Raw genomic sequence first — 15,718 nt, 5'->3', positions numbered from 1 at the left:
GAAAACCATCCAGCTATTCCAGACAAGGCAGAAACTGATCAAGGGTTTTAGGAGTTTCCCAGGACCCCCCAGCCACTGACTATATGGCCATGTCCACATGGTAAGGGATTCTCTGACTTAACTAGTGAGATGTTGGGGGTCTCTTTGTAAAACTGCATTTCTCAATAAGGAACTGAAAATTGACTGAATGTTGCGTTACCAGTCACCATTCAGTTGTGAATAAAGTGTAGGGCAATCGCTATGAAACTGGAAAACTTTATGTCCATAGAGTGCTTTGCTTCTTTGTTGATTGAACAACTTGAGACGTATTTGTCAGGGCATGTTTGCAGGGGTAAATCCAGTTGCCAGCTGTATTTGGCAATGATGAATAAAGTATGCATGCAGAGGTAAATTACCTGAATGAAAAGAATTTAGCTGGAGGCGAGAATGGCAGGGTGGAGCTATCATTGCTGGCATAGCCTCCATGTGGGTTTTTTACTTTTCATTCCTTGTTTTCTTTCTTTTTCTTTTTACCATTCTGTATATAATTTCTATTAGGTTTTCTGTTTTGCAGTTTAAGATACTTGTTTTACATCCTTAAGATATCAATGACTTCCCTTCTTCTTTTTCCATGGTTCATTTTACATAAATCCCTGCATATTTTACAAAATTTGCAGGAGCAGCTAATAGAATAGAGCAAGGCCATGGGGCTGCCAATCTCAACTCTGGTATTGCTGCCACTTAATGGCAGGGCTTTGTTTCAGCTGGAACTCACCAGAACTCTGTTCCAGCACTTCTCTTGCGGGTGCCATTGCCATTATAAGCAAACAAGGGAGGTGTTCATGGTGAGTCCTGGAACCTCTTTTTCCAGAAAAATAGCATGCTTTACTGGGCTGGTACCTGGGCAGGGCAGGAAGGCACCATGGTTGGCACTGTGCAGCCACATTGGCAGAGCTAATCTGTTGTTCCCACCACGATGCACACTCGCAACCTTGCCATAACCCTGTCCCATAAGTAGCAGCAAAACGTATGTTGTGAGGGTGGCTTTGTGGCACTGCCCTGCTGTGCTGACCACTCTTTGGCACAAATAGATGAGGCATGTGCCATGTGTCCTTCTGGCATGTTTGAAATGGCTCTGGAGTAATGGAAGTGATTAGGATAATCATTAAACCTTACTCAGCATGTTTAGCTACAATATCTCACAGTGTTCCTGTATTCAGGCATGGCCAATTACTTTGTTGACTAAGATCCAAACTAGATATGATCTGTGAGTTTCAACCAGCAGGCCAGCTCCACTGCATTTATTTATTCCATTTATTTTTTTGAATTTATATCCCGCCCTTCTTCCTCACAGAGCCCAGCACTGCCATGCCACCCACTCCTGTCTAGGTGGGTCAAAGCTCTGTTCTGAAGACACTCTGGAGGGGCTGGGAACCTGTCTGATGCCCCTGGAAGTGGCACAGTAGCAGTGGTGCCCTCTTGAACTGGGAGGGAGTCCTGGTGATGAGTTTTTGGAGACAGAGGATGGAGGCATGGCTGAACCCAGGACTCCTTCTTTGTACCTGAGCATTTACTTCATTAACTCTCCTAATATGCTCCATCAGACCCACCCCCCTCCTCTCAAAGAAGTTTCAAATGATTCACAGCTTGCCTTTAAATATGCCATTTTATTAATTACTGCATTGCAGAGGGTTAGATTAGATGACCCATGGTCCTGTCCAACCCTACAATTGTATATGCTATCAGCTGAGTTTCTTTAGCAACAGGTGTATCCCATTTTGAGATTTTAAGACAACCTGGGGGATCGGAACAGGAGGCTTTGCTGGATCTGGCAAGATTTCAAACCGGAGTAGGATTTGGGCAAGGGCCACTTTCATCTCGTTCATGGCAAACTGCTGCCCAATGCAATTCCTGAGGAAAGAGAGAAAAGTCAGGAAAATCTGTTAAAAGCACAGTTAATCATAATGCAGGAGCTTTACCTGAAAATGCTGGCTCTGCCTGTCAAAATACTTTCATTCCAACTTTCAGACTGGATAGGTTCCCAACCATTAACAAGGAAACCCAAATCCTCTCGGAGCCTTGGACCTTGATCCATGCTGGAATGCTTCCCCCAATCCCTGAGTGTGGTGAAAGGTTTCAGGGGTTCCTGAATCTGCTCCAGGATTGGTTTCCTTGGAATGAAGGTCACAGGACACTTATGGCACTTCTGCAATGTGAGGGGTGTGTGTGTGTGTGTGTGTGTGTGTGTGTTTTGTGGGATGTAAACACAGGAGCAGTCAATGACAACATTCCTAGAGTGTACATGTTAGAATATGGGGAGGGATGTCTGTCCAGCAAGCAGGTAAACTTCCTGGGGACGGACTTCCTCCGCATGTGACCAGAGGTGGGTGTGGCCTCACCTGTGCAGGTAATGACAAAAGCACAGGGCAGGCAGCCACTCTCTCTCTCTGCCATTTTCCTTCGATGAGGAAACATCTAAGGATGCTCTCTTGGCTCCCAGCCAAGAGAGGACAAAGGGACTATCTTGCTATAAGATAGATTCTAAATGTATGTAACCTTTTTTAAGCCTGTCTGCCTTCTGGGATCACATTGTGAACAGAACGTGAGTAAACTATTTTATATTTTTATAAAGACTGTGTCGTGTCTTGTATTTTAAGAGGGAACAAAAGGGGAAATTACCAGAGTAATTATTATAGAGGTTCTAGCGAACCTGTGCACACGTTACTGTTGCGCACTTAAAGGGGAATGTTTATAAACTCTGCTGATATTTAGGGGAACTTGTTAGCACAAGTTGGATAAGGATATAATTAGTCAATGTATCCTCTCCTGCACCCCAGAACATTCCCACATGTTTTACAATAGCGGAAGATTCACAGCACTAACAACCCACAACCCAATAGGCTCTCCCATTATCATAGCTTTGGTTTCTCCCAAAAAGCAAGCCAAGCCTCTTGAGGACATTGCCTCCAGCCAGTAGAAGGGGTGGGACAGAAATACATGCCCCTTTCCAAGCCCCTGCTTTTTTCTTTCTTTTTACTTCCTGTAGCAATACAGCACCCATATGTGACAATTAATGCAATCTTTCTTTAGCCACCTGCAAACATGTTCTAGGTCATTGGTGGCCCTACCTGTGGCCCTACAGATGTTGTTAGACTCCAGCTTCCTTCAAGCAGTATGACCAGTGGTCAGGGGCAATGGAACTTCTAGCCCAGCAACAGATTCTCCACCAGACTCCATAGACAAGCTTCTTTCTCTCCTCCCTATTGCTCATCAGCAACCTCTCACTCATCTGGCCTGAATGTCAGAGACATGGCGCCCCAGAGCGACAATGGGGAGGAAGAAGAGGAGATGTGCAGATACAGGGATCTTCAGAGAGGCAGCAAGGAACCTCTCATTCCTCCACAGCAGTTTGAATCCAGCCCCCCTCAATCCTCCTTGGCTTCTCATGTCCGAGAGGAAGAGACAGTTTCTCATGACAGTGAGGCAGGGCTGGCAGAAAGACCAGACACTGATAAGGAGTATCAGGTAGAAACTGAGAAGGAGGAAAATACATCAGAGGAAGGGGCAGTATATCAGTATGAATCTGCTCGCGCTCATAGGTTCACGAGGGTTAAAGAGAGGCGTCAATCAAAGAGAAGGGAGGGAGGGAGGGGGCTCCTGGAGGATATGATGTTGGAAGCGAGGACATCGCTCAGATGCCTCAATGTGTTAATGACAGTCAGTCACTATGAACGGCTCAGAGAGCAATTACCGTACATCATAAACTGTTTGAAACACCGAAAGTATCTGCTTGCTGCCTAATTAAGCTGAGAGTAAATCAGACCGTGACACTGAACTGTCTATATCCTCACCTTGGTCCAGCTGCAAAAGGCACAAAAGCATGAGAATGCCTCTGAGATGACTTCTCGGATGAGAATCTACTGGGGTCAAACACCTGGAGGAAAAGAAGGCAGGTGTCTTTTATGAGCATCTCTAGCAATAGATAGTCTTGCTTCACAGTCTGGAAGCTTTTATATAATCTTGGGCCCAGTCTTAAGACATATATGTTTAAAATGCTCTGATGCTTCCTATAAGGTTGCCAGAATTTCGACTGTAGGTTTGGATGCACCAATATCCAATCTTCAGGTCTCTGGGCCAATGGCCCAATTTCCAGGCCACCCACTTGCACCTTTCCTTGTCATTTTGACCCACCTCCTCTAGTTCTCCCAATTGGCTTGGCAGGTGAGCAGGAAGTAGAGTTGTGCAGTAGTGGCAGAGGAAGAGCATGGTGATGGTAGCAGTGGCATGCCCATCTGGTCACCCCACATTTTGGCAACAGTAACAACAGCAACATTTATGTATTCCAGCTCTGAAACTAGTTGCAGATGTTGTCACATGCCTTTATCTATAACAACAAATTATTACCTCTGGGTCTTGCCACACACTAGGGTTTCGGTGGATACAATAAATATTAATTGCCACCAGGGAACCTGTAACATAAAGTGTTAACATTATTACAGTAATTTCAATATCCAAGCACTGCCATTACCGAAGAACTATCTCAGAGCTAACATTTCAACTCAGAGAAGGAAGACAAAGAAGCAATGTTGGGAGCAGAAGGACCTGATGGTTCTGATCCAGCTAAATGGACTTGCATGTATGTCCTACTCAAATTGATGGAACATATTAGTCACACCTCTGAGAGGGCCCACATAAACATTGTACACAATTAGAGATTACACAACACACCAATAACCATAGTTCCCCTGCAAAAAAAAAAGCCACACCAAGTAAAGGCAATATAAAGTTGCAACACATATGCTTAACATGTTCCTGTCTTGCCACTTCTTTGCTCCAAATTGCACTCTACTCAAACAAGCCTGATATTTGGAAACCTGAGGAGAAATTTTGGGAGGGCAATTCAGAGTCAAGAGATGGCGGCAGGAAAAGTTTTAAGTGCACCCTCCCATTGTAGCCTTCACTTCACTTCACAGGAGCACTTTCTGAAGCTGCTTTCTATTAGTAAATGGGGTCAATGTTGCATTCATTTCTGTGTTAGTTATTTAAAGCATTTTTACCCTGTTCATTAATTGAAAAGGCTCCCAGAGTTTACAAAAATCCATAGACCTGCCCTCATAAATTCATGAAATGAGAGGAAAGGGGGGGTGGAGAGGGAAGAGGGGAAAACTAGCTCAGGCATGAGTTCTGAAAGTTATCATCCTTATCTTCTATATATTTTGGGAAGTTGTTCGTTCACTTTGCATATGGAGCCTCTTAAGATATAGTAACCAAATTTTGGGTGCCAAGGAAAGGAGCAGGTTTTGGTTTTTGCTTAGATGTAATTTGATGCAATTTTGAATCAAGATAGTGGACTGAACATTTCAAAACAGAGAGATTTTAATGACTAATTTCAAAACTAATTTCAAAACTGCACTGAGTATATTCTCTGTGAAGATATACAGGTGGCAGGAGGAAGCTAGTAGAGTGGTTTTATTTATAACAGGGTTAGGGCAGACTGGATCCAGCCGGCACCCATCTGTCAAAGTTCAAATGGGCTTGCAGTAACTGCTGATCAGCAGCCTGTTTGCAGGTGTGGTTTGAATTCAAGCCATGGCTGCAAGCTGGCAAAGGTGGACTCGCTGACAAATTGGGATCTGATAACCCTAATTCAGTCTGCCGGCCAGAGGTTCACCACGCTGATTTAGAAAGAGACATTGCAGTAAGTTCTGAACGGGCAAACAATGGTCAAATGCACATATTCCAAACCTTTCTGTTTTGGTTTGCAAATAATACCTTCCATTGTAAATGAAAATTTCATAGCATTACCGTAATCTAGAATGTGGTTTTGACACCTGAAGTTCACCATCAAATTTTGACTTTGAGTCAGTTTACAAAGAACACAATGCAACATTTTTAAGTCTCCTTGATTTCAACAGGAGAAAGCTGAAAGAGCCTAGAGCTGGACCTTGTGCCAAATGTTTTATTCAATCTAAGGTAGACTATGGGCAACAGAAAAGGGCCAATCTGAACTAACCTTTAGGTAAGCTGCGTCCATCACAAAAAGTTATGGGTTTACTAAGCTGCCGGGAGATGCCAGGCACTGGAGGGTAAAGACGGAGACTCTCCTTAATACACATGGTGGTGTAAGGAATCTTCCCCAGGTCATCCCTGAAAAATTCAGATGAAACCACATTTGAGCAACAACTTTTCCAACTAATATGATAGGATCTTTCAGCAGCTGTGCAACCGGTCAAACAAGGTAGCAAGGGTGTGAAATATATCACAGTGTTATACACCTTGGTTCTTGTTCTCTATCACAAATCTCCAGTGACAACACTGCTCTAATAGAGTTGATGGCTAGAAGACCTAAGCCCTGTTCAGATATTTGGTACCTAGGTGTACTGAACAGATGAGAGGAATAGTGAGGAATCATGGGCTTGACTTTCCCTTGCCACTGCAGTACCAGCACATACTGATTGTCTAAACAGGTCTCTAGATGTGGAAATGGTGAGTTGGATCCAAAGTCAGTTAGTCATACTTGAGTCTAGCGTTCACCAGCGTGGTGCCTTCCAGATGACTTGAACTACAACTCCAGCCCCAGTTAGCATGGTTGTAGTCCAAAATATCTGAAGGGCACTTGGCTGGAGAATGATGCTTTAGTCCCTTTGAAATCAATGAGCTAAATTAGTTATGACTTACTTGTCCCACTCATTTCAGTACAGTGGTATCTCTGGTTAAGAACTTAATTCGTTCCGGGGGTCTGTTCTTAACCCGAAACCATTCTTAACCTCAGGTACCACTTTAGCTAATGGGGCCTCCTGCTGCCGCCACCGCGTGATTTCTGTTCTCATCCTGAAGCAAAGTTCTTAACCCAAGGTACTATTTCTGGGTTAGTGGAGTCTGTAACCTGAAGCGTCTGTAACCTGAGGTACCACTGTAGATGTTATGATTTTATCAGAATTCTAATTATATGAGTCAAGTTTCCCCCCAAAAAAGGAAGCTTTTCATTACATATCAAAGCTGGAAGCACATAAACAGAAGGACATAAAAGACGAAGACAATCAAGATCTCAGCAGACTCATCACATAATAATGGGAGGAAGGGCGGGATATAAAATTAATAAATATGTAAGTACATAAATAGACAAAAAAATATATGGAAAAACTCAACAATTGCTAACTCCCACCTGTATCTTTTGAAAGTAAACATACTTAGAACTTGGGGGTCTAAGTGTTTGTCGGAGACAAAGGAGCAAAAGGGAAATCATAAAGGAGTCTCTGTGATTGGCCTATTAAACTGATCTTCTGATTCTAGAATGAGAAAGCAATTATCCTTCCCCTCCAAACAGGCCATACAAGTATAGAAAAAGCAGAGTTAGAGGTCTCACCAGTGAATTGTGTCTCGATCTCCCAGAGTCTCCTTTATCTCCTCCCTGCACCTTTGCTGGTGTTCTGGGTTCTGGGCCATTGCATATAACAGCCAAGAGATCCCACTGGCTGTGGTATCATGGCCTTCAAACATGAAAGTGTCCACTTCAGCACGCAGATCTTCATCAGATAACCCAACACCATTTTCATCCTGAAGGAAAAAAAGGAGATTAGCTATTTGATGAGTTAGAAATGGTTAGAGATTTAAAAGATTACCATGGTTAAAGGCATAGCTGCCAAGTGTCCCTTATTTGAAGGGACAGTCCCTTATTCCAGTGCCATGTACCGCTGCTGTCCCTTATTGATGGATGTCCCTTAAATGTCCCTTAAATGGTGTCCCTTAAATTTCAAATGAAGCACCTCCTCTCCCTCCCTCCCTGTCAGCCAGGGAGGAGGGAGGCTCCAACTGTGTTGCTTGGCTGTGTTGCTCACCCAATAAGAAGTCTAAGAACGACTGGGGGGTGGAGCTTGCATGCCTTGTGTGTGGCTAGTTAATGCAAGCTGAGGAGTTTTTTGAATGTTGGACGCCATTTTGTTGCACGTGCTGCTGCAAACTTTGCAGTGCAAAGCCAGGCCAGGGAGCCATCTTAAGTTGAGGCTGCATAGGCCTTGTGGTGCATGTGATTCAGATTCTATTCAGTTGAACCTCTGGTTACAAAGCTGGTTGGACAGTGTTCTCGAGGCTACCAGCATGAGTTTGACCAGACTGCAGGAGGACAGAAAGACTGGAGTGCCTGGAACAGGTGAGGCTGCAGGTCCCTTATTTTGGCTGCTGGTCTCTTATTTTCAAGGCTGCTGGTCCCTTATTTTCAAATCTGTAAGTTGACAGCTATGGTTAAAGGACTTAAGAAACTTTTTTTAAAAAAAGAACCCTGTTACTCATTTACTTGATTATTTCTTCATCAGGGGTACAATATTCACAGATGATGGAAGGCTTCATCACTCTTCACCTACATATGCTTTTTGCTGCTAGAGTTGAGATACCCCACACTCTTTCCATGTGCTTCCAGTTGGAAATTTTTATTCATATAAAATCTAGTTATTCTGCACTTTCTGGTGAAACTATCCTGTCACTCATATGGGACAGCTGCATATCAGAGGGTTGGACTAGATGATCCTCAGGGTCTCTTCCAACTCTACAATTTAATGGTTCAATGTTTCAAACTGCAAAAGCCTGACTAGGAGGCAATGGTGTATAGCCTCCCCATGAACCTATCTGGATGAATGCCCATTAAACAGATAACACTGGATAACAGAGCGTTTATTTTATTTTTTGTCTGTGAACATATCAGCATAAAGGCTCAGTAAATCAATTTTCTTCAGCCTTGGCTCCCCAGAGCTGTTGCTGGTCTACAACTCCTATCATCCCCAAACAATGGCTAAGCAAACTTGGAGGGATAGGAGCTGTAGGCTAACAACATTTGGAAACTGAAAGTTGAGGAATGCTGCAGTAAATAGCCAGTCTGGAAGATTCCTGTGTGATCGGTGCAGTTCCAGATGCATCCCTACTTCAGACTAATACATCATCAAGGATTATAAGGGAACAGGGAGGACCAGAAAGCCAGTGTAGAAGACAAGGAAGCCAGTGTAGTTACTTCTAGAGCTGGTTAGCAGCTAAATGTTTCTAACTTTTAGCTCTCATTATCTCAAATATACTATTGTTGTTTGGTTGGATGTCATGCTTCATGTTCTATTGCAGGATAGTTAGTGTCAGTGTTATTCATGTGTCTACTGATGCCACATAGCAAAAACTGTCCATTGCATTGCCATTTTGAAGTTTCTTACCTTGGCACAAAGAAGAATATCCAGAAAATCCAGGTACCGTTTTTGTTTGATTTTTTCAAGTTCTCCCTCTCTCCTAAAAGATTTCTTTCTTTCTTCTATGACTTTGTCTGTGTGACAAATGTTAAGGAATTAAGTCTCTGAGACTTTACACTTCTGCAAAGGCAATACTGCCCCAAGTTCCCAGCAATCAGATGAAGTAAACACTGGGTGGGTATGATAGACTCCACACATGTCAGAAGTCACTGGACAAATACGGAGTGATTCAGGGCCTCTATCAAGAGCTGGCATGTCCCAAGGCTCCTTGCCCCACCAGGAGCTCACTACCAACCCCAGAACCTTCTGATACTGTTCCTTTGCCTTGCTGCTGTCAAGTTCATCTGCCTCTGCAAGTGAGTGTTTTGTCTCCAGGCAGCCATGGTGACTCTTCTCAAAGGGCTAGAGGAAAGTATATCTCTCAAATTGTCATTAGCTAGTTCTCTTGTAAATGAAGGAGGAAACTGGTGGTGGGGTATTACCTGTATGTTGGTGTGCCACTCTACAGGCTTCCAGGAAACTGCGCCCAGCTGCTGTACATCTATAAATGAGATCAATCCGATACAACAAGGTACGGACTCTCTGTGACACCAAATAGGTCAGGTCATAAACTGCTTTTATGTAAGAATCCAACTCTCTGAAAGAAAAAGCAGACAGTTGTTGCTGCTGCTGCTGCTGCTGCTGCTGTTGCTGTTGCTGCTTGTGCAGTTTTGTGAAAACACCTTCAGTTTAAATGGAAATGGGCATCGTAAAAGAAAAAATTCTACTGTATAGGCCAGCTTTATAGGGGGGGGATTAAAAATAAAACAAGACACCAACCTGTGAGTCTGCCCTTTGCTCTGGTAACTGAAGGCACATTTCATGATGCTTTCCAGAGTCATCAGACTGACATGTTCAAACATCTCCAGTGATTTTGTGGCATCCTTGTCAATCATCTTCTCCCATTTATCCTAGAACAGAAAGCAAAGATAAGGAGAGTTAACTTCCCAGATCCTGAACAGCATTTTATTGAATGGCTGTCCCAGGTCAAATATCAGAGTTTTCTTATCATATGAACAGTTCTATAGTGCAGACTCCATCTGGACTATACATTTATGCAGCCTTAACAAACGCCACTTCCCAAGTTTATGTGAGGGAAACCATGACTGTTTAAAGTACTTTCATTCTGCTTTAAATGTATAGTGCAGACAGGGCCTAACTTATGACGTGTCCATAACATTTATCCTTGCTAACCATCAGTGGATAATGTGAACTTACCCTCTCTGTTTTGAAGGGATAAGAGTGGATTGGATGAGCCCACTCACTGCATATAGAAATCGCCAGTTATTATTTTGCCATTCAAGTTCAGGGCATTCCAGTATTAGACCATAACATTTACCTGCCCCTTATACCATCTTACACTGAACTATGACCAATCCCAACTGTGAGAGAGGTAACTATCCCATTAGTATCATCAACATTTTACCAGCATCTCAGCACCTTAGCAGCATCAGTCATCCTACTTACTACCATCACTTTGGTTGAATCTGCAATCAGTGCTACGTAAGGTTTCAAAATATCATAGTGGAACCCTGGAGTTAACAGTCGGCGGTGCTGAAACCACTTTGGTCCATCCAGGATCAGAAGTCCTTTTCCTGTGGGCACAAAGAACAAGATTCCATTCAGAACATTGCAGGACTGTTGATCCAAAGAGAGCTCAGGATTTCTGGGATGCGAGTTTTCCTAATAAAATCATCTGTTTATAGACATGGAATTGTACAGCTGGAAGGGACCCTGAGGATCATCTAGTCCAACTTCCTGCATTGCAGGAATATGCATCTGTCCCAAATGGGGGTCAAACTTGTGACCTTGGCGTTATCAGCACCGTGCTCTAACCAACTGAGCTATCCACGTACATATTCAGAGAGGATTGCAGTGGGAAGGAGGCCACTGGGGAAGGACTTTGCAATGACAACGTGCTGGAAATATCAATAGGTAGGGAACCTGTGAGTAGGGAATCTGTGGTCATCCAAATATTGCTCTAATGCCAGCCAACACTGACTGTTGGACATGCTGGCTGGGGCTGATGGGAGTCCAACCAGGTTTTCCAAAAAGGACTACTCTAGAAGCAGAAGGAGAAACCAGCACTATTCTTATGTCAGTTTCTGCAAGTCAAAAATACCTGTTTACATAATCTGAAAGGTTTTTTGTGGGAAGGGTTTGGGTGGGTGGGGATATACAGAGGTTCCATTTCAGGAGCCATATAGCTTTTTGAGAATGAAATATTGGTAGGTATGGGGTGAATAGAGCCATATTTCCTGAATCAGAGACTCATTCTGTACATTTTCATACCTCTCTGACAGGACTAAGAATGAACCATGTCTACTCAAAAATAAGTCCAAAATAAGTGGAACTTACTCCTAGGTAAGACTAGCTAGGAATGCAACCTTAATGAGGACTGAAAGCCCAGAGACAGGATCCTGTCAAGCACTTCTAAGTCTCACTGATTTAACAAAAGAGAATTAACCATGTGATAAATGCTTCCATAGAAAGCAACAGCACTTTAAAATGCTCATTTTGGACAGGAGAACCCTCCAAGTTGCACATCTGATTTGTTCAATTTTTTTAAAATCTCTACCTTACCATTCAGCTAAAAAAAAAATCAAGGTAAAAGGTTCTGAACGAAATTCTGCTTGGAACTGCATAATATGAACAAGCACTATGGATAGTGGGTCTTGACCTTGATTCAATAAAGCAAGCTTGAGACTGAAATATTTAGGCACAGGATTGTTCTTTATACAAAAAGAAGAGCAAAACATCATCCTTTATTTAACTACATATCTTTGCCTTTGCCTTTGCTTATACTGATGTGAAGCAACTTCAAGTGACAGGTTTAACTGAGATCATCAGATATGTGGGATGACTGAGGTTCAGGAAACAAGATGCAGATAGCCAAGCACACACACTCTCTCTCCCCCATATGTGTGTGTGTGTGTGTGTGTGTGTGTGTATATATATATATGATGAATTATCATTTTACCTACCAATCCAAGGGAGGAAGAACTTATAGGTCGTCATAGCCTTGGGATCTGAAAAAATATATAACAGAAAATATTGTTTTGAGGTTGCAATCCTATACACACTCATTGCTCAAAGCAAGACAAAAACAAAAACAGGATGGAATCAAAGGTAAACTATAGTGAATATTCCAAACTTTGTCTATTTTTAAATTTTAAGCAGACCAATCTGTTTTGAGATGGCATTTGGTTTTCAAAGAGGTACTGATGAACCTGTACAAAACTGACAAGGGTGCTGTTTATTTCTTTAAGATTGTGCTCCTTGCCAAATCCAGCTTGAAAGGCACCCTCTTTGATGCCACAATTGACTGCTCTCATATCTCTAGGCTGGTATTACATCACCGACACAAGCACTAGTAGTAGCTTGTTATTAGTTAGCTTGGACTTTGGCCTCTCTATAGCTTGCTGAATCATGATGACCGGCAAAATCCAGAGCTGCAAAAAGAATAATCATTAAGGGAAAGGTGCTGTGGCGCAAATCCAGCCCAGCCATTTCAGGACATGACCTATAGGACTAAAAACTGAATGTGACCACAAAGGAAACACAACTGAAACCTTAAAGCAGGGGTGGAAACATCAGGCTGGGCCCTTATGGCATCTCAGTCTCCCCAGGCCTCAACCCCTTTCACCAGGTTACGCTCCTCACTGATCCTGCATTGCAGTATTTTTGCCTCTTACATGTCTGGATGGAGAATAGAAGGGGGGTGCAGAATGTAGTCTATTTTACAATAGGGGAATTTTACATTCGCTGCTGCATCTACTTTTGCACATGGCCCCATCTCCATTCCTGGCACCTGGTGTTCAGAAGTTTACCCACAAGGAAATATGGCCTCCAGGCTGAAAGTGCCCCCCCCCCTTCCCAACCACTGTGTCAGGGACTGGGCAGAGGAGGAATGGTGGAGCCTGACCCTTCCAGAGAAGAAGAAGACAGTTCAGAATTACAACAGGGGTTTGACGGAGGTCACAGCTCAGAGGCAGATGAGGGGGAAAGCTGAGAAATAATGGAGGAGGAGGAAGAAGAAGCACCATAGGGGTGGCAGCTGACAGACACTGTGTCTTTAGAAAGCATTCCAGACCCCTCCCTCCCAGAAACCGGCAAGCAGTGAAAGTAGGAGAGCACAGGGCTCAGAAGCAAAGGGCCCTCAGCGCCACCCATAGGGGAGATGATGACGAATGAGTAAGTGGGAGAAAAAGGGGGTGGAGAGTCACTCGGGACAACGCCATTATTCCAAGAGGCTGTAAATATTGAATAAAAAAGCAGATGTTAAGAACTTTTCCTTGTCTTATCCATTCCTGGCAACCTGCTGTGGGAGTTGTTTCCTCTGCCACTTGACACACTGCCTTAAAGTCTAAGAACCAGTTTTAATAAACAAACAGCTTTGTGTGAAATAGGCATCAGTGTACAATTTAGAAATAAGTATATTGTGCCCAGTTCACTGTGAAGTGTTAAGAGTGTAGCTGCTATTTGCATATGGTAGCCTAGCCTCTGCTATTTGTCCTGCCTATTTACTGCTGGAAAAATGCTCCTCCTCAAGAAAAGCAGGAAGCTTCCCTTGAGGGTCCCATGGGGAGAATGGGGCATGAGGCAGCTGTGGGCTGTGGCAGTCGGGATTTGTGCTTTGGGGGCATCTGTAAGGGGAAATTTGCAGCTGTGTGTAAGCTTACCTCCATGACCAAACACAGTTTTTGCATAATCTGGATGGTTAACTACTAAAACAGCCACGAAGCCACCAAACCATCTAGGGTAGGCATAAGGATATTTTTCTGCCCATTCCAAGCTTTTCTTCAGTTCCTGTCCTCGATGGATCTGCAATGACAGAAAGTAACCATATAAAATGTTTATTAAATCATGTCCTGGGTGTGTAGATGTTATGGCTGAGAACCCATCCCGGAGAATCATTCATTCAGTGAATGAAAATGTATCTTTCATTTTGTTTCTGAAGAGAGTTCTACAAGAAGGTACTTGCATGACATATAAGATTAGTAGTCAAAATTTTCCCAGAAAGTACACTGAAGATCTTATCAACATGACATTGCAATGGTTGCCTCTTATGGGTGGTGCTGGTTTTGCCCTCCCTCTGTGGTGTAGTGGTTAAGAGCGGTAATCTCGTAATCTGGGGAACTAGGTTCGCGTCTCCGCTCCTCCACATGCAGCTGCTGGGTGACCTTGGGCCAGTCACACTTCTCTGAAGTCTCTCAGCCCCACTCACCTCACAGAGTGTTTGTTGTGGGGGAGGAAGGGAAAGGAGAATGTTAGCCACTTTGAGACTCCTTAAAGGGAGTGATAGGCAGGATATCAAATCCAAAACTCTTCTCTTCTTCTTCTCTTCCCCTCCTGCCACCTTTATAAGGTGTTCATCTACCATATTGCACAACTTACGTGCGAGGAAGGGTTGTTGTTGTTGTTAATACAAAGATGAAGAAACAAAAGATAGCTACGCACCAACACAAGCAAAAGAAAACACACATCAGACACAGAAGCACAGAGAAATGGGTGGCAAGTGAAATACGTTTTCAGTTAATCTGAGGAAAGCCATAAGTAGCTTGTAATCACACTACTGGTGAGAATTCAAGGAGAATATTCTGGAAATGTTTCAAGGTGATCTTGTTCTGACTTGCTGAAAAAGCAGAAGGAGAATAGGACAGTAAGAAGAGTCACCTCTTATTCACTCTACTTATGCACACGGACACACGCACGCTCTCTCTCCTCTTACATTTGCAATCACAATTCTCATTCTGTGTTTTAACCCAATACCGTATTTTCTCATATATAACACACACACACACCCGTGTATAAGGCACCCGTCTTATACATGGAAAAGTACGGCATTCTCCTTGAATTCTCACCAATAGTGTGATCAGATGCAAAGGGAGATTGTGATTTTGCACTTGTGCTGGAGGAGAGGAGCTCTTACTGCCAACTGAAGCTTCCCATCCATTTAAAGGCTGAGAAAAGCTATATCTGCCTGCCAAGTAGAAAGAAAGCCCATCTTTGTTTGCATCTGCCCCTTCAACTGCAAATAAATATTCCCCCTCCCTTTTCCAAGCCTTCTTCCTTACCTCCCTGTTATGACCATAAAGCCAGTGACTGGAAGGTCCTAGGAAACTCTTGAAGTTTTTGAGAAGTTCTTTCTTCCTCCGGTACAACTTAATGATTTGCAGGAGCCCAAAAAGAATAATGAGCCCTATAAAAAGATGCAAGACCTGTAAAAAGTGGGTATCCATTTTTTCCAGCAGAGAAAGCATAATGATTCAGCAGGCTCTGCCCTTTTCCAGCAGCCTTTGTGTTGCCTTGTTATGTCTATGAATAGAGATTGTCTTTAAGTAACCAGAAACCTCCTATTTAACATGCACACAGAGGCGCTTCTTGGGTAACAACTGTGGGCTGGAACGCTCCAGTGCTTCCCTCCAGTGTTTGAGAGAGAATTGTGCAAGGTAGCAAAATATCTTCTGTAGTTT

At 43.3% G+C, this 15,718-nt stretch overlaps 1 protein-coding gene across 2 annotated transcripts; it reads right to left on the bottom strand.

Annotated features, from left to right (window-relative positions):
* Nucleotides 1–1,626: 1,626 nt before the first annotated feature.
* On the bottom strand, nucleotides 1,627–15,640 carry LOC114599037 (cytochrome P450 4A12A-like). 2 transcript variants are annotated; one of them, XM_028733558.2, is made up of 12 exons: nucleotides 15,320–15,640; nucleotides 13,925–14,066; nucleotides 12,227–12,271; nucleotides 10,710–10,837; nucleotides 10,023–10,153; nucleotides 9,686–9,840; nucleotides 9,171–9,277; nucleotides 7,346–7,536; nucleotides 5,993–6,126; nucleotides 4,384–4,448; nucleotides 3,831–3,913; nucleotides 1,627–1,890 (listed from the first exon to the last, which is right to left on the bottom strand). In XM_028733558.2, exons 1-12 carry the CDS (start codon nucleotides 15,503–15,505, stop codon nucleotides 1,722–1,724), a joined length of 1,536 nt encoding a protein of 511 aa, XP_028589391.2. In that variant the 5' UTR covers nucleotides 15,506–15,640; the 3' UTR covers nucleotides 1,627–1,721. The 2 variants fall into 2 exon arrangements, with proteins under 2 accessions (XP_028589391.2, XP_028589393.2); XM_028733560.2 differs by lacking the exons at nucleotides 13,925–14,066; nucleotides 15,320–15,640 and adding an exon at nucleotides 12,488–12,570.
* Between the last annotated feature and the right edge of the window lie 78 nt (nucleotides 15,641–15,718).

The sequence above is a fragment of the Podarcis muralis genome, chromosome 5 (genome assembly GCF_964188315.1).
Source record: "Podarcis muralis chromosome 5, rPodMur119.hap1.1, whole genome shotgun sequence".
Lineage (NCBI taxonomy): Eukaryota > Metazoa > Chordata > Lepidosauria > Squamata > Lacertidae > Podarcis > Podarcis muralis.
Note: the sequence above shows the minus strand (reverse complement) of the source record. Positions and strands in the feature narration are given on the sequence as shown.